The 18,687-nt window shown below is 46.5% G+C and overlaps 2 protein-coding genes across 10 annotated transcripts in view; one reads left to right on the plus strand and one right to left on the minus strand.

Moving 5' to 3' along the window:
• The window catches only part of SFI1 (SFI1 centrin binding protein), a 33,383-nt gene extending 27,786 nt beyond the window's left edge, over nt 1-5,597 (plus strand). Inside the window, exons 29-34 of the mRNA XM_053369569.1 lie at nt 527-622; nt 1,229-1,499; nt 2,091-2,253; nt 2,588-2,720; nt 3,898-4,000; nt 5,095-5,597. Coding sequence (XP_053225544.1) covers nt 527-622; nt 1,229-1,499; nt 2,091-2,253; nt 2,588-2,720; nt 3,898-4,000; nt 5,095-5,202 — 874 coding nt within the window. The 3' untranslated portion in view covers nt 5,203-5,597. The remainder of the gene's footprint in view (nt 1-526; nt 623-1,228; nt 1,500-2,090; nt 2,254-2,587; nt 2,721-3,897; nt 4,001-5,094) is intronic.
• PISD (phosphatidylserine decarboxylase) overlaps nt 5,451-18,687 on the minus strand; it is a 38,104-nt gene continuing 24,867 nt past the window's right edge. For 7 of the 9 annotated variants that reach the window (XM_053369584.1, XM_053369583.1, XM_053369582.1 and 4 more), the window contains 6 exons: nt 16,034-16,199; nt 10,469-10,705; nt 9,925-10,063; nt 9,554-9,691; nt 8,784-8,944; nt 5,451-7,801 (listed from right to left, as the gene is read on the minus strand). In XM_053369584.1, coding sequence (XP_053225559.1) covers nt 7,577-7,801; nt 8,784-8,944; nt 9,554-9,691; nt 9,925-10,063; nt 10,469-10,705; nt 16,034-16,199 — 1,066 coding nt within the window. In that variant the 3' untranslated portion in view covers nt 5,451-7,576. The remainder of the gene's footprint in view (nt 7,802-8,783; nt 8,945-9,553; nt 9,692-9,924; nt 10,064-10,468; nt 10,706-16,033; nt 16,200-18,687) is intronic. The other 2 variants (XM_053369588.1, XM_053369590.1) reach the window with 1 other exon arrangement.

Here is an 18,687-nt window from a genome sequence, read left to right on the forward strand (position 1 = left end):
CAAAAGGACTCAGCAGCAGATGGTTAGACTCTCTTCTCCAGATCTCATTCTCTCTCTCTGTTCCATGCAGGGAAAGTGTCATGCACAGGAAACATTTAATGAAGCATTGGGGCTCCATTTGCCCATCTCCCTGGCAGTCATTTGCTGTTGTAATAATAATAAAAATCCTCTTGAAATTGACTAGTCTAACCAATCTTTATTACTAGCCAAAGGGCAGGCAAAGAAGGCTTGTGCCCCTTAGGATTATTGAGTGGCATGAAGTACTGGGATCATTATTCAGTTCTCAATAGCAAGCCTTGGAGTAACTGTGCTGGCTCTTTGGTTTTGTTTAAACTTGTAAGGCTGTAAGTACAGTTGCTTGTGTAAATTCACCTGTCAACCTGCTTTTCTTAAAGAAGTAGTAGTGCTGAGAACATGCTTGTAGGCATTCCTGTGCATAATTATCAGTGTGTAAAAGGTATGTATGTACCTCAGTGTTCCCTAATTCTAAAAAAGCCTCTAACCCTCCCTCCTATCCTCCCCACAGGCAGGCAGCCCGCCAAGGCAGGTTACAGCCCCGTAGACCTGACTTCCTGCTGCAATCTCTGGAGAGAACAGAGCTGCCTGATCCTGACTTGAATGGGTAGGGAAGAATGTTCAACTTTCAGACATGACAAATTAATAAATAGAACAAGGACTACATAGGGGCTACTCCCACCAGCCAAGTTCAGGGTCACTTTTACCCAAGACCTCTAATGAAAGGGAAGATCCAGGATGACACTCTCACCCCAGCTTGGTACTTAATGGATGTTCAAACTAGAATAAAAATGTGTGCCCATCAACCATCCTGTTGATGAAATAAGAAGCAAGGCTTCTTATTTGATTGCATGGGAAATTCGGAGTGTAGCAGAATATCAAACTCGCAAAACAAGACTTCTGCAACAAGAAGCTCTGATGCAAGTCATAAAGCTACATGGCCACAATTCTTCAAGGAATCTTGTGGATGTCTCCAGATTCTTGGAAAACTTCTGCTTGGTACAAAAAAGGAAAGGGCTGGAGGTGGGATAGATGGGTGGGTGGACTTAGTCCACTTTAATTTGTAGAGCAAAGCTTAAAATGTGCCTGAGCTAGAAAAGTGGATGCTGGCAGCTTGGAAGGTAACAGTAAGAGGGATTTTCCCAGATTCTTCCTTGGTGTGCTTTGGATTCTTATACATCTAACAAATCGGATCTTTGTCTTCCTCTTCTAGACTAGAAAGCCTTTCTGGGGCTTTGCAGAAAACGACTCCAAGCCACCCATCTGCTCTGTCTACGGCTCTTTTGTCATCTGCCCAAAGCAGTGTCCCTTCTCCACCCCAGTTCAGCAGCTGCCCCTTCTCAGCACCCCCACTTCCTCAGCCTGCTTCAGTGCTGCGCACACCCCCTTGGCCAGATAGCACAGCCCTCCCAAAGCCAAAGCCAAAGCCAGAGCTGTTGCCACCTTCCTCCTTCATGACACGGAGAAGAGAGAAGCCAGGAACGGTGAGTTCTCACACCTTGTTTGCTGCTTGACGCAGTGGTAGTGTCCTGGCCTTACACTCACTTGATCTGCCTGAGTCAAGTTCCCAGTTAAGGCTGCAATCCTAACCCTTAGCTGACAGTGGCAGGCTTGATGGAATGGTGCAATCAGCCACATCCACATTCTAGCTAATTGCACCAACCAGAGTGGAAGGGAAAAAATGCAGCAGCAGGGCTTGCTCAGTGGATCCTGGCCTTCACCCTCAAAAGGGCCTGTTTTGGGTTGACCACATTGCAGCACTACTTGCCAGCAGGGCTGGACAGAAGGACACCACTTCTGCTTCATCCAAACCCCCTCTAGCATGGCAGATTGCTGATTTTGATTACTCTGGAAGGCTCCCAGATTCAGAAGTGTTTGCCTCTCTGTTAGCCCAGTTCTGTAGCACAGAGCTTATCCCTCTATCAGTTTCTAAGGTGGGGATCATTTTATCATAAGAACATTCCATCCAAAGGGCTTAGGGTACCTTGTAGTTTGTTTAACACCAAATCCATAAGCACAGCTCTGAGTGGTGTCTGGACAGGGTTAAATAACATTCTTGTTTTCCTGCCTTTCAGGTCGAGCCTTTGGGCCTGCAGCCTGGCCTCTATTCCACAAGCCCTCCGGGACCAACCACTGGGAAGGAAAAAGTGCTGGCAGACTCAAGGGCAGATTTCCGCCTGCCTGAAGATTTTTCAAGGAGAGAGAGCCCTCCTCCCCATCCCACTTGCGGAAGGGCAGGTAATGATGATGGTCCTATGAGTGACCCACTTTTCTCACTCCCAAATAGCAAAAGGCTCTTTTTTTGCCTGCAGGGAGACATTTTGTTTCCTAAAGGAAGTGAGCTGCTTGTTTTGAGGCCAGAGGTGCAGTGGCTTTCCAGAAGGTTTGTCCTCCTACCTGGGTGTGTGTTCCCTCCCGTTTTTGCTGCTTCTGCAACAAGAGTAAGGGGGCATGTCTCTCTGAGATGTGATCCCTCCCAGATGACCCACAGTTAATATGGCAGCTACAGAGAAGGGAGCAGAAGCTTCTCGGAGGGATTCCAAAACCCACACTGCCTTCCTTTTCATTTTAGGAACCAAAGAACCAGAAAAGGCAACAGAGGGTTTTACTCAGGAGGCTCTGGCAGTTCACAAACAGCTGGGAGCTGAGCTCCAGGTTATTGGGAAGAAAATGCAACTCTACCACCACAACCAGCAGGAGCTGAAGTACGTAGCCAAACACTACTTCTTCTCCCACTTTGCAATGCGTGTTTGGGCTTGTTTCCTCTGGGAAGGAGAGATTGGTTCAGGAAATCCTAGTTGGAAGGGGCCACTGCTGTAGTCTGCTGTGTTGGTGGGTGCAGGGACACAGTTCCCCTCCAGCACACTCTTCCATGCCTCCCTTAACTGTTGCCCTCTTGTAGCACCGCCCAGTAAATCTTTCTTTTGACGACTTTGGAGCAAGCTGTAGGCATATCCAAGGGCTGGCTCCCTTCCCACACTAACAAATTCAGGAAAGGGAAGGTGAAAAATGCCCTAACCAAGGCTGCAATTACCCCGTACATTTAAAGCGTTATGATGCTGGCTTCCCCCAAGTAATTCTGGGAGCTGTGATTTGGTAAGAGTTTCTAGGAGACCCTTATTCCCCTCCCACAGCTATGCTTCCCAAAGTCATTTAACAATCCATCCCTCTTCCCAGGGAACTCTGGAAATTGTAGCCCTGGGAGAGGAAGAGGGGCTCCTAGCAATCTCGGCACCCCTAATAAACTTCAGCTTCCAGAATTATTTGGGGGAAAGTCATGACTGTTCAAAGTGGTATCATAGTGCTTAAACATTCCTGTTGCTCCTGAAATGCTTTTCCCCACAAACCTAACTGCAGGGGAGGGGAGCAAGTGTGTATGTGTGGGTGGGAGATTTATGTGAACTAGCCCTGGCCCTGTACACTTTGGCTCAGCCCACTCCTTTTGTCCCCACCTATTGCTGGCATGCAAAGTCTGGAAGGTTGGCCACAAGGACAGAAAAAGATTCTCCGCCATCAGTGTAATAGTTCTTATGGTCCAATTTCCCCAGTAAACCACAGTAAGGAAACATCAATAGTGCTCTGTAATTAAGTAGTTATTTAGACAGATACTGGGATCAGGCAGGATTTGTTCAAGGCAGTCCTACTGCAGATAACGGCAGAGGGCATTACTGTGAAGGCAAAGCAACTGGAGTGGATGGGCTGGCTTAACCTACCTGACAGGTTTATAGAGGAAACATTTGCACAGGGCTCACTTAAACCATTGCAAATCCTGTAAGTGCAAATGGTTGCATTGGGCCTAATAGAGGAAAGTGGTGGGGATTGGACCCCCAGCCTTGCTTTCATTTGGTCAGAACAGGGTGACATTCTGGCTTTTTATTCCAGGTTCTGCCAGCGGCGGCAGCGCATTCTGCTTAAGTGGCTGGAGATGAGACCAGGGGATGAAGAACAGGTGGCTGTGCGTCAAGTACAAGAAGAGTTGGATCAGGTACAAACAGAAAGTTCTCCCTGCGGCCACTGAAGCAAAATTAAATGGCTGCAGCGAAGCCCATACATTTCCCAAAGGGCATTGCAAAGAAGAGTCACCACTTCTGCTATTATTCTCTCAGCTCTAGGGCTGAGATGGCGTGAAAATCTGGAGCAAGAAAGTGTTTATAGTGAGACTGGAGGGAGCCTCCATGTCCCATGATCCTCAGGGCCTGCATGACTTCTCTGTTCTGCATTGCTCTGGGGCCTACTCCATTGCCACAAAAATCCAGATGTTCCTATTTCAGGATTTGCTTCCCTTAAAGTTTCGGTGATTGCACTTTTAAAAGAACGTATCCCAAGTATCTGATGCTAGTTTCTTATTTTCAGCAATAGGTATTACTATGCTGGTTAGCAACTAGAGGGTATTGATTAAATAAACTACTTGGTAGCTCAGCATGTTCTGGAGAATCTGGAGGAGGTGGGCCTGTAGTATTGGAGCAAACTCCCACGAGCTGAGGTCCCTTTGGTACCCTCCATAAAATATCTCACGGGGCTGTGCCTCCCAAAGTTGCTGGGCATTGCCATTCAAATGGTGTGTGCGCACCGCATCTTGTGATCGATTAAGGGGGGTGGGGCTCACATGCCCCCCCCATATTTTATTCAAGATGGCATCCCTTCTGTAGCAAAGCTCCCCAGTGACATTGTGTTTCTCACTCACCTGTCACTTGTGGTACGTGGTTGCATGTGGCAGACAAAAAGGGGAAATATAAATTTACTTATAAATCAAGATGCATCAGCTTAGCGCTTAGAAATGGCAAACTGGCATATCCGCTTGTGAGTAAATCAAGTTTTTGTTAGTTGGAAGTTTCCACCACCCAAACCGCTTTTGAGAAGAACCGCAAAGACCTACTCCATTTGGGATTGGTCTGGGAGCTAGTGCTACGCTAGCAGTTTGTGCATGTTTTGTGTGTTGTAGCTCAAAGCAAGATTTTTGGATGAGGGAGGCTAGGAATAATTTCTTGGGGGCACAGATGGCCGCCTCTCATGCTAGCTGGGGCCTGAGCCAGGCTGCCCCTCCAAACTACCTCTCTTTGTGCTTCTGTTTCTTTGCAGCTGAAAGTGAAGATCAGTTCCCTCAAGCACATACTGGGAGAAGAGCGACAGCTAATGGAGTCCTACATCACACGTGTCCAGGATATTCGAGCGGCTCTTAGCACTTAAGCATCTTGGACTCACTTGTTTGCATGATATGCAGTGGGATGGCTGGATGTTGTCCCTTTGCTATGCAAGGGGGGGGTGGCAGAGGAGCCTCCACCCCGTTAGCTGTACAAACACTGGTGGAGGCTGCAATCCAATATTAACACATTTACCTGGGAGTAAGTCACATTGACATGCACAGGATTGCACTGCAGGTAGTTAGCATGTCTCTTTACAGCAGTCAAATGCTTTCTTTTAAAAAGTCAGCCACGGTAAGTCATTCGTTTTTATTTTAAAACCTTTGCAATTAATGAGTTAATGTCTTTTAAGTTGTACATTTTGACATACAAAAATACTGTGCTACTGATACAGTTGAAAAATTAAATGGATTCTCCGTGCAGGAGAAATTCACAGCGTCACTAAGAAACCCACTCCCGTTTTGCTTAGGATCAATGTGACCTCCTCTGGCTCTCAGCAGCCTCAGGCCCCCACCACAATCTCCTCCCCTAGACCGGGAAGTTCATCCAGCAGAATTCCCGTGTCCTCAGTAAGCAGCAGAACCTTCAGTGCCGCTCTGCAAGCAGAGTAACAAGAAATTAAAGCTCAAAGAGGAACTGGCAAAGCAGCCAAGTGGAAGCAATCGAAGGAGCAATGGATGGAGCAAAGTTTACCCCCTTTGGGTAGTTTTGCCTTTTTTGATAATGCACTAATAGAGGAGCTGTGACCCATCATTCTATCCTATGGTTAAACAGGCCAGTTAGCTGGTTAGAAAACCCACCTTCACACTGTGCAAAGATAGGAAGGATGGATGACCAGCCATCATCACCAAGGCCACTTCTCTGCCCTGCATCAGCATCAGAGACGGGAGCCACTATCATTGGAAACATCCATGCCTCAAATGGCACACGCCTCAGATGAAGACTTGCTCCTTTTTCTAGCAGTCACCGTCTTCAAACGTGCCTTGGCTTCTTTTCTTATGGCTGTGCTCATTAAAAGGGGCAGCTTCTCTCGTGTGTGTGTGTACAAGGTAAGACTAAAGCAAGGAAAGCATAAGGAGGAGACTTTTAAGGGGAGGGATGCAGTTTTAAAGCCAAAATGAGCTCAACACTCCTGAGCCTCAGCCATGTTCACAACTTAGTTTCTTGAGGTCAAGAACAAAACACAGACATCATAAATAAACCAATCCCTTTTCAACTGCCCTCCCCCCCTTTGGCACCAATTTCTATGAATCCCCTCCCAGGGGAAAAAAGGCATAGTAAGTTTTAAGATTCCCCTTATTATTGATCTACGCAGCAGTGCTTAATATTTTGCCACTGAACCCCACTTAGATGTGTGTGGGATGAAGGTTCAGAATAGAACTCTCAAGCTGGCTTTGGCAAATTTGGCTTTTAAGTATTTTGCAAGTCCAGCAAAGAGTGGGGGAAATGGTTAACACACATGAGAAGAGGAGGACTACTCCTCTTGCTTTTTAGGAAGACCTGGGCTGACAGGATCTTTTCCCCCAGTCCTCGGGTTCTGGCAAGTTGGCAGTAGCTGCGTAGGGAGAGGAAAGAGGCTTTCACTGCTGTCCACAACAAGAGACTTCCCACTGCCTTTGCAGAGAAAAAAAATAAATCTGGGTTTTTTTCACGTCCCCAGCTTAACAAGAGACTAGATATTTCCCATACAAACAAAAAAAAAGATTAAGGCCAGAATAGCAATACAGAATGGCCAGGTTAGAGTGAGCTCGAGCTACAAATAAAATAGGCTTCCTAAAAACAAAAACAAGATCAAGTCAAATGTGGAATGTGGACACAGTGTTTGAGGTTTAAAAATACAGTGCAGACTTCTGTTTTAAAGGGATAGTACCAGATTTATAAGAGGTTTCTAAAACAATGGCACACCCAGATGAACTCTTTAATGTTTCTATATTCCACTCTGCTGAGTCTCCTGGTTTTGGCATTGGACTGTTCAGTCTGGTGTGAAACATAAATTGAGAATACGGCTGGGTGAGAGACATAATTAGAAAATATGGAACATGGGTCAATCTGACAGTATCCCTTGAAAGCAGGAATCTCTGCTCTCCTTCCTCCCTCTGACTGCAGCATTTCAACCAAGACTTCATCGTTTGGTGCCAAAGCAGGCTGAAAATGGCATCTTGGGGAGAAATGCCTATTTCTACAGGCACAGGGAAGAAGCAGAAAAGCCACCCTGGTCAACATTCCTAAAGGCCACAATCCCTGATATGTCTGCAGCTCTCATGGTGGGAATGCACTGCCGGCACCCCCCGTTCTAAGAACAAGGGGGCTTTAGTTTCCTCACTCAGGTCCTGCTGAGCAATACTCCCACCTTAGAGAAACTTATCCTTTTACGAATTGAGTCCCTGTTGCATATAAAAAGCCCCCTGGCAGTGGAGTCTCTAGAGAGATCCTAAGGCCTCTCCAAAGCGGATTTTCTGGCCAGGCTTCAGATAAAAATTAAAGTCCTTCGGTGCCTCAAAGATCAGGACGATGGTTGAGCCTAGATTAAACTCTCCTAAATGTTCTCCCTTCCTCATGGGGATGCCCTCATGATTGTTGTTGTTTACGAAGCTGAAGTCGTTGTATGAGCCTTTGCTGTAGCTGGGGCTATTGGTGCGCAGATCCTGCACATGGAGAAAAGAAAAGAGGTGTTACATAAGGACTCCAAGAGGGAAGCAGGTAAGTGCCTTGTAAAGAAGCCTGTAACGGTTTGTTACTCAACCACTGGCTACTTTAGTCATTTGTGAGTGAAGTGCAGGGAGGGAGGCATTTTTGTGGTGCCTGCCTGCCTGGTCACCATAAGAAGGTTCTTCTTCACCATGGGCAACGAGGCAAGAGGCTACTTAAAACCTCGCTCAAGGCCCAATTTGCATGTATGCACAGTGACACAGTTGCCGCCAAAACCACACCACCCTCTTTCGTGGAACCTATGAATTGTTCACAGGATGCTCAAGAAAAACCCACTCCCACCTGCTGCCTTGCAGGGCAGAAGTTGCACTCAGTTCCATAACCAAGTTGGAAACTTGGGAGCAGAACAAAGAAAATCAATTCAGCTATGCAAAAGGAGGTAAGGGCACGCACTCACTAGGGAATTAACAACAAGAAATGGATTTACAGTTCTAAGGTTCCTCAGGAGCTGGGATTATTACAGTCATTTAATATGTCCCAAGTGATTGCTCACAGGCTGGGCAAGTGATCCCACCATCAACATGCCCCCCTGAAAATATTAAGCAACCTTTTACCAGGTTCAGGCTATTTGTCCACTTCCTGGGAGAGGGGGAGCTCCCTCCAACAGGGAATTGGGTTGCCCTTTCCCATCACCTGCTGCCACCTGGTCCTTTTTTTTGGCCAGAGATGCTTCCAATGATTGAACCTAGGAACCTTTTCATTCCTACCATTGAGCTCTGGCCCCTTCTGCGTAATGTCTAGAGCAGGCCCTTATCCAGTAAAGGTCTGGGGTCCTGAGTTACTTTGGAAACTGCGAAGGTGGGGCAGCAACGGGCAACTCAACACAGTTCAAGCGTCACCATTCCACTTGCACTCTAAATGGTGGGGCACATGGGACAATGACTCCTTCTTCTCAAGTGTTTGAAAGGCTAGACTAACCTGATCAAAATAGATGCGGATTGATCCCACGTTTTGGGCTCCTACTGCAGTCAGAGAGAAGAAACCATGCTTCCAGTAGCCACTGAGTACAACGCGTTCATTATGGCAGAACAGTTCTTTGATCCAGCGAGCAACCCCTGGATTCACAGACATCAGGGAGCCTATGGGGAGCAAGGAGAGAAATGGGCAGAACCACCCTTTTATTTCCCCAGCCACTGTTGGGAGGATGAATGCAAATTCTCAGAAACAGCTTGAATGAAGAAGCTTTCAGCTCTGTAAGACAGTCCTCCTGCATTAAGACACAGGTGAGGCTTTGGGATGGAGAGTGGAAAGGGGCAAGCTGGAGAAGCCCCAAATTGTAAGGTATGACATCATTTATTACCTGGTAGTTTTAAAATTAAGTTACAAACACTGGTGTACTTTTATAAGGGCAATAAGGAAGGGAGGGAATCCACTCATAGTATAAGCGTGATCACAACCATTTTCCCACTTAAAATCCTGCAGAAATAATAATTTGAGAAGCACTTGCTATTTTTAAAGGGCAAATTCATTCAATGCCTTTTACATTCTGAACACTTCCTGGTAAATCATGCTTCTTCTCAAAGGAAGGATGATGTCCAGCATCAAATGACTCTTGGTTCAGAAACTATTGGATTTTACACAGAATCGCAGAGTTGGAAGGGACATGACTTCACCGACAAATATTTATTAAAATGCAGTGTTTAGCAGCAACCTTCCACTGCATGTGTATCTCTGGAAACCTGGCCTACCTGGGAAGTGACGCCGGTGAGACACTTTCCAGTCGGTCGGTGAGTGGAAGCAGTGGTAGTCTCCAGGCGCCAGGTAAATCACACAGTGATAGAGCTCATTGCAGTCCTTTGTTACCAGCTGCTTTTGGAATGAGGAGGCTGGAAGAATAATAAGTAAAATGGCTTTTGAGGCTTCAACACAATGTACAAAACAGGAACATAGGCAGCTGTAGGTGAGACAGAAGCAGCTGCAAGGAGGAAGGGGTGGCTCAATGCCTGTGCCCAGTCAGGGCCCAATGCAGCTATTACATGGCATCCAGTGGTTGGTCCTCTGCAGATGCCAAGTCCAATGGAATGAAACTGAGCCCCAAAGTGTGCCTGTGTGCACTTACCTGGCTTGCTTTTACAGTTCTCTTTATCAGCACGTGGACCCAGGAAGGACTCCAGTGAGTAAGTGATGCCTTTTACTTGCTCCACTTCACAGTTCTTCACTTGTCCAAAGCTGAGAATCTTGCCATCGGATGGACTGATCTACAGGGAGCAAACAGCACCAAAAATTCTCGTGTTAGCATCTGCCACTTCTCTAAACACTATTCTTTTTAAAAACAATTCTATCCCACTATTCAGAAGATGATCAATGATTTTAAAAAACCCAACAGTTCTAGAACAATCCGCAATGCAACTAAAGCATAAATCAAAAGATTGGCATAAAAACCACAAAGCAGCCATCAGAATTAAGCATCAAAACACCAGAAAGAGGCCTTTTTAAACAGCCCATTTTCATCAGCTCCAGTGAATCAGGTCTGATGCAGTTAACTTGGCAAAGAAACTCATCTAAAGGTGGATGGGATAGGGCCTTGATGGTGTTCATCAGCAGTGAGGCTACTGCTTCTCCATAAACTCAACACCACTGCCCCTCACATCTCTGCCACTTACCATACTGTGGATGCCGCAGACGGGTCGGGCTTGGGGCTTTAGCTTCCGCCTGAAGAACTCACTAAGGTTTCTGTAGTGGTGAAGGTCTTCCACAGCAGCCTCCTTCATGTTGACACCAAACGTCCAGATGTATAGGCTGAGGACCGGCTTCCGGAGCCAGGTGGGCAGCTCAACACTGTTCAGGCGCCCCCAGGCTCGGGAAAGGAGTCGCGTTGGCACAGATTTGTACAGGGAAACCTAAAAACGGAGGAAGATGGGAGCTACTTCACGACACCCACTCACCTGAAAAAAACAACTGAAAACCTGCCCTTGGCTAATTTTAATGCAAGAGATCAGAGGCTGCTGGTGGGGGAGTATGTTGGGAGGAGAATGTAATTTCCCATGTACCCTCTACTGATCTACAGAGGTGGAAAGGCTGGACGTAAAAAAGCTGGGAATTAAAGACTAATTAACATGGGGTTCTTACACACACACACACAACACCCAAATAATGATCATGGCAGCTTCCACATTTTGGTCTAACCATGAAAGCTCCATTCATAGAATCATAGAATCGGAAGGAACTACAAGGATCATCTAGTCCAGGGTTTCCCAAACTTGGGGCTCCAGCAGCTTTTGGACTACATTTCCCATCATCCCTGACCACTGGTCCAGCTAGCATGGGATGATGGGAGGTGTAGTCCAAAAACTGCTGGAGACCCAAATTTGGGAAACCCTGATAGTCCCAACTCCCTGCAATATTTCACCCAGTGTGGAGCTTGAACCCACGATCCCGAGATTAAGAATCTCATGTCCTACCAACTGAGCTATGTTGAACATATCCTCATAGCATATGCACCTCAAATAGATGACTGGTTCTCTCCCCTGGATTAGGCAGTGAGGTTGGGAGGAGAGGGTGCTAACAACTTTTGAAAGGGCCTCCTGTGGCTTCAGGATGCCTATTCGCTGGGGGCCACCATGAGCAATTTCACATCTCTGAGGATGTTGCGTCTTGGCAAAAGTATATAGGAACAGCAGTAGCTGCCTAACAGAGTTGGGCCCTTAGTCCATCTAGCTCAGTACTGTCCACACTGACCAGCAGCAACAGCTCTCCAGGGATTCAGTCTCAGGCGTCTCTCCTAGTCCAACCTGGAGATGCTGCTCTAGATTGAACCTGGGAGCTTCTCCATGCAAGGCAAATGCTCTGCCACTGAACTGCAGCCCTTCCCCAAAGTAACAGTTCCCTGACTGCTGTACTGGAAAAACAAACCCATGGAGATCATGCACATTCTCAAGGAAGGGGCTAGTGGTGGCCCAGTACCCCTTCTACCCCAGAAGAACTCTTTGGGCTAGTAAGGACTTTGTGGCGGCACAAGCAGCTACCCTGGATATGCAGGGAATGGGAGTTGCCCCTAGAACAAGGAGGCCATGGTTCCATTTGTACCAGCACCCAGACCTTGATGCAAGAATCCTGCATTCTGCTGCTTCTGTGCAACTGGAACACAGATATATTCTTGATTAATTGCTGTGACTGGCAAGGAGGAGGAGGTTGCTTTGTATTCTGTGGGAGGGGTGTGCTAACTGTAAAGCAGGGATAAGATCTAGGTCAGAACAGGGTGGGAACAGGTTAAAATACTGCGGGATTATCTGTAGGCAGCAAGGCCTGAGGAAATTGCTGTAGCTAATTCCTTCAAATCCCCCCTTGGTTAATCCTGAAACCCCTGGCATTCCTCTTGAGGGACGCAGAGCAGGGAAAAGAAAATCTCTCAACACAGCAGAGACTTTAGAAAAGCCATGCCACTGTCTGTAAATTGCTTACCGAAAAGAAAAGGAAAAAAGCAGAGCATCACAAAACTAGCCAGAATGGATCTTCCAATAGCAAATCTTGCCAAGCTAACTTTATCTCCCTTGATAAAGATCATGCTTTCATTAGATCAGCTTGGTACCCTCCAGATGTTTTGGACAACATCAGTCCCAACCAACACTTGAAAGGAGGAAGCTATCTGGAATGGGAATGTCCAAAAACAGTACACCTCAAGATGTGGAAGGGTGTCCTTGAGAAGGACAGAGCGGCAGGATGAGAGACGCAGCACAATGATAGACCATCTGCTTTACATGCAGAAGATCCCAGGCTCAGTCCCCAGCAGGTAGAGCTGGGACTGTCCCATCTTAAACCCTGGAGAACTGCTGCTGTCAGTCAGCGTAGACAATACCGAGCTAGATAGACCAATGGTCTGACTGCTCTTCTGATACTTTGAACTACAACTCCCATCTGCCCCAGTCAGCATGGCCACTGTTCAGGGATGATGGGAGCTGTAGTAAAAAACCCCAGAAGGTAATGCATTGGTTGTGCCCCTCCAGCGCTTCTAGTATGAGTTCCTGTTGATATAGGACAGTCTATAACTAGGCACCAGTATGTCAGGTCGGGGGTCATTCCTTTAGGATAAGTAAAGAGACTGCTGGTACGATGAAAAGGTCTGGCTGGTGCACAGGTGCAGCCCGGCTGCCATCAACACTGGGCAAAGCTGTTCAACGGCTTTCTGGCTTAGGAAGGAAGAGCAGGGTGCCCCAGCAGCCACTTCCACGGACCTATTCTCCTGCATCTGCAGTTTCCTACATGGCGGGCTATTGGCACAGCCATGTCAGGCGAGGAACAATGCCTCGAGGAGGGGTGGGGGAAGTGTCTAGGGTTGTATTTGCTCAGCTGAGTTCAGAGGGAAAATGCTTGGAACTGCGCTGTGATCATGGCACACAGACACACCAGCCTGTTGCCACTGCAGCTTGTATACTCGAGATAATGCAGGACAACTCATGTCCTTTCACTGGGGACAGAATGATTTTAGCAATTTTCAACATTCCTAACTATGAGGCTCCTCATAAAAATAGGAAAATATTTATCTTTCTCCTTAAAAGAAACGCCACTTTATTTCACTCATCAGAACACTCTGAAAACTGAGCCAGGAAGCAGAAAGAAAGCTACTTTTTATATCTCCTGAATTTTTCAAGCTCCCTTATGATCAAAAGGGTGTGCAACCCATCTGAAGCACTTGGCGTTAATGTGCTGGTGTCATCTGGGTTTCAAATGTGCACTTCAGCAACCCGGTGGGTTAGCCAGGGGGCAAAGTATAGCCGGTGATAAAGACCACATACTCAAGATGGCAACTGATAAAAACGAACCGGTTTGCTGATCCACAATCCTTCATTCAGAAAATAATATTATCCTTCATACAGAAGATAATATTATGACCTTCAAATAAAGACTAGAAATCTAGTATAGCAATATAGCAGTTAGAAAATAATATGGATTAAGAAGAGCATTATAATTGCCTAAGCAATCAGAATAATTTGAATATGAATCCAAGACTTACTATTTCTTATCCTTACTTTCTCCAGTGCAACTATTCTTTAAAATGATTTCCAAGTTCCCTACAGTATTTTGGAATAAAGTCAGGGGCCAACGAGTCTTGTGGTCTGAGCAAGTGCAGGAGGGAGAATCTTCCTAGGTTACTGATTGGCAACTGTACCAGCTTTTATCACTTAGGTTGGTGACCCTACCTAAGTAATAGATTATGGGTGCCCATAATCTGAGAATTGGAAAGTGTAACTGGGACTTGTAGCTCAGTAGTAGAGCACTTGCATTGCATAACAAAGCCCTCAGGTTCAAGCCTCAATGGCAGTTTCTCCAGGTAGGGCTAGGAATGTCCTCGGCTTGGAACCCAGGAGAGCCACTGCCAAACAGTGAAGACACAACATAGGCTGTTTGCTACGTTCTTATGTTCCCTTTATTTTTTTGGCAAGCCTTTACTGGGGTCACTTTGACACATTCCAACATATTCTTGAAAACAACTCACTTGTGCTACTGCTCCTTTTACTGTCTTATTAGAAATGAAGCTTTCTTTAACCTTACATCAGGTCCATATCATCTCCCAAGATCTCACATTAATTGCCACTGTGATTCACCAAACATTTCAGTTGAACTTTTTCTATTATTGGCATCCATTTTGGTTCATCGTGTGTTCTCTGATATTTGCCAGGTAAGTTCCTCAGGCCTAGAAGGCCCCAGACTAACTCAGGGCCACTAGCTTGCTACACACATACACCCTGTTCTTCTTTTCAGGTGAGCTTCTGCTCTACCATTTGGAAACAATGAAAAGCTACACATTTGGGAAAACCACAGACTGCAACACACGGCATGCCATTAAAAACTGCTGGTGGGCTATGCATTAGTCAGCAGCTCCTTGTCAGTAGATTCTGTTCTTTTAGGCACCCCCCTGTCATCCCCCTTTTTATTCACAATTCTGTTTCAGAAGCATGCAACAGGCCCACTTCAGTTTGGAAGGTGGGTGCTCAAATGTAGAGTGCTGCCTGCACAGAGGAAAAACAGACACTCTGAAGGGAAGGCTGTTGGAGGCAACTGTTGAGTGGCCAAAATCACTTTAATAGAATTCAATATTGTGCAGCAGAGGAGAGAAAATAATCCCTTTGCCTGCCTAGCCTGCTTTACAGGGTAGTTGTGACCAGTACTTTTTTTCTGGGGGGACGCAGGGATACGCATACCCCTAAACATTTTGTGAATCTTCGTACTTTTGTCCATTTACTGCATTTATTTTTCCCAATTTTCCCAACTATAAAATGGTGATTTTCTTGAGTCAAAATGAGAGTACCCCTAAACATTTTAAAAGAAAAAAAGCACTGGTTGTGACGATAAAATCAGAACCGCCATAAACACCATCCTGAGCTCCCTGAAGAAAAAGGGATGTGAGGTTTATAGCCATGACTGCCTGCTCATAAGATTCTCTTGTGGCTGCCTGAAATGGACTTAAGATGAAGGAGGAAAGTCAGCTTTAAAATAAAAGTAGTTGGCCCGAAAAGCAAGTGAGCAATAGCCACTCTGAAGATCACGCTAATGATTTTTCAGCGAATTATTCTTCTCAGCAACACTATTCCCATTTAAAAAGGGGCGGGGGGATGAATTAAATGGCTGTGAAGGTAGACTCCTGCCCAGCAGTTTCCTGGCACGACACATTTATATTCAAAATAATGGCACAATATGCTTGTAATACCAGCATGACTAAGGCACAAATGGCTAGTTTTAAAAGCTCCTATACTATACAAGTTGACAGTGTCCTCTCATGTATTGCACACCCGCAGAGGTCTGGCACAGACATGTTTGCATGAAGGGATGCAACAAAGCATTCCTGCAACATGTGCAGCGTCAATCTCCCAAAATATCACAGTGCCCAGTGAGGGTCCCTGCCCTCTCAGCAGCCATGGATGGCGTAAGCAAACATCCATCTTCACATCGTAATAAATGCACCTTGGCTTATCCAGAATTTTCCTCTCATTTTCTCTCTAGGAGCTGATTCCACACATAACTTCCACACATGACGCTAGCAGGTGAAATTATCCACTAGAAGGAAATGCTCTCCAAGCACAGAAGCTCCACTAGTCATGTGATTGAGAAAGGGGTGGCAGGGGAAGGGCTCCATATGCCAGCTCTACTTCAGCCTTTTCTCCCTGCTAACAGCCACCCTCCTCCTCCAAATAAGGCGTCAGAAAGCGCAGTACAAACCTGCAAGCACTTACCCTGCTCATAGGCCTCCATCTCACTCTGGTCAAGGGTTTAAGAGCACCAAAAGGCAGAAGGTAATAGAGAATAGTCAGAGGCCAAGAACGGAGTTTCAGGGCGGGCCTAGACATACAGCTCAGCTGGCCCAACCTCCGCCTCAGGGCCAGCTGGGGAAATTGCAACCTGTAGGATCACATACACACACACAAAACGGTCAGCCAACTTGAGCTCAGGCACTGATGACTCTCAAAAGTCAAGCACCTGGTCAATCAGAAGCACCTCTCTGTGGACACGGGAACATCTCTACCTACCACCTGCCCATCCACCCGCTCTTGCTCTTTCCCAAAAATAAAAGGCCAGGAGCGAGTGTGAGAGTGTACTTGCTACTCAGCAGTTGTTTCAGAAGGGAAGCAAGGCTGTCTTTAGGCTGACCTGCCTAAGCCACATTGTACTTTTTAGAACCACTCAGTAAAAGGCTTCACCCATAATCCACTAGAAAGAAAGCAAGGACACGTTTGCAAAAGACAGAATACTCTCTAAAATATAATTCAGTGTGGACATGGAATTGTCTGCAGCAAGAGAGCTGTAATAGAGTATGGCAGAGAGGCATTATTACCAAGTAATGGAAGGTCTATCTTCCCACTGACGCTGTAGGATGAATCCAACATGGCCCCAGCCTTGTTCCCTGCTATTTGAGAACCCGTATTTCTGTGGGGCTTGCAGTAATTGTACCCAAACTACTACTGTGCACAAAAGAGCACAGAGGGGGTTTCCTGCCTTTCTTTTGGGGTCCCAAGGAAACTTTGTCAGACAAATCCTAGTGAAGGGCTACAGCAGGAGCTGCTAAGGCTAAAAGTTACCAGCCAGTAGCAGGTCCTGCACAGAGCCAGGGATAGGATCCTACAGCAGCAGGGCTGCATGAAACCAGGAAAATGTTACATCCTGAGCCATCCAGGGAGACCAAAAGGTCTCACCTAAAGCAGAACACACCTGCTACTAAGCACCAAAGGTTCACTCCACTTCCAGGGTGGTTATAAGAATTCTAAGGTCTCAAATATAGAATAAATGTTCATAAATGTACAAGGCAAACACATACATAAGGATATAAACTACGTATCGGAAATAGTACAGGAGAGTAATCCTGAAGCCATTTTGACTCTCCCAAATTGACCTCAAATATTTCTCTGCAAGGAGGAAGGAAATGGGAAAAGCTTTCCAATTGTCTTTGGACTGTAGGGGCTTACACCTCCCTGCAAATACAGTCTGGCAAGTATCTGTTAAACTATCAATACGTATGAGAAATTCAGGAACTAAAGTGTTTATCATCTCAAAGGAATGGCCAGGCTACCGAGAAAATATCAGGTATCCTGGCAGACGGGAGAGAAGCAACACTCTCAAATTTCTGCTGGAGACCGCCTCCTTCTGTGATGTATGTATGATGTTTTGGGGGGTGGTCTTGGGTTACAGGGTAGGCAATTTCAAAAGTCTTTATAGGGGCTTGCGCACCATTGTTCTAGGTCTCTCCTACCTCCTTGCAAGGAGGGGAGGGAACTCTGTTACAACAGAAAAATAAAGATCTGCCTTGCTTTCTATGAATCTTGCCCCCATCAATTGATCTCTGACTGATCATGGACTTAGGGGACTCGGTCCCTTGGGGAGTTTGGCAGCAAAAGCCAATCCCCTTATTTTTTTCCTATAACATTTCCCTGGGCCTTCATAAAGTCAAGGGGTTCTACATCTCTTGCCATGGGACTGAGGCCAGAGGAACCTCTCACTGGACAAAAGCAAAAAAAAGATACGACTGGGAGTTCTGTTTTGATTATTCTTTCTGGACAGGTAATTCTCTGCTTTTCTGTTTTAAATTACCTGCATTTTTGGAACAACTGAAAAAAACTCCACTTGGCTGCAGCCACTGGCACTTCAATCTCCTTTGAGCCTAAAAGTGATCACTTGCTTAGTAGGCCTGTTCATTGCCCACACACAGTCCACCCATATCAGGGAGAGAAGAACCCATCCCTTTACTTCCTTCTAAGGAGGAAGCGACAAGAGGGCCTATGGGATGCTTCCAAGCACACATTCTGGTCAGGATCTGGACCCAGAGTGAAAATTGGGGAATAGGAGTGCTTTGGGGTCCTGACGAGGTCAATGAAGGCTCAAGCAATTCCCCACAAATAAGGGGCAGCCAGGTTTCCTTAGGGCCAAAGGAGAGTAAAGTTTACTAATCTTCAATGGGAAGCTCGGCCTGGAGGGGGGAGGCTGTAATGGGGCCTCATGGATGCTGCTCAGCCTCCTCTCACTGGCTGGACCCACAGAGGGGAGCTCAAAGAAAAAGATGCATCTCTCTTGCCTCCTTCTTCTTCCTCCATCTCCCCCCTTTCACTGCAGACAATCATGGGCCAATCCCCGCAGAGCTGCAGCTAGCTGTAAAGCATCCTTGCTTGCCCCCACATGGCCCTTCTTTTCCACACACACACCCAGTTGCTCTATTTCACTCTTGCCCCACTCCTCAGAAAGGCTTGGAAGGGGGAAAGGATGCCCAACTCCAGTGCAACACCCACTCTGACTGTCAATCAAGCACATAAAGAGCTTGGGAGTAAATTGGGCCAAACAAAGGCTTTGCAGGCAGCTGCCACTCTTCCTCCCTCCCTTCCTCCCCTTCCTTCCCCCCTCC

This window comes from Podarcis raffonei, chromosome 16 (assembly GCF_027172205.1).
Source record: "Podarcis raffonei isolate rPodRaf1 chromosome 16, rPodRaf1.pri, whole genome shotgun sequence".
NCBI lineage: Eukaryota > Metazoa > Chordata > Lepidosauria > Squamata > Lacertidae > Podarcis > Podarcis raffonei.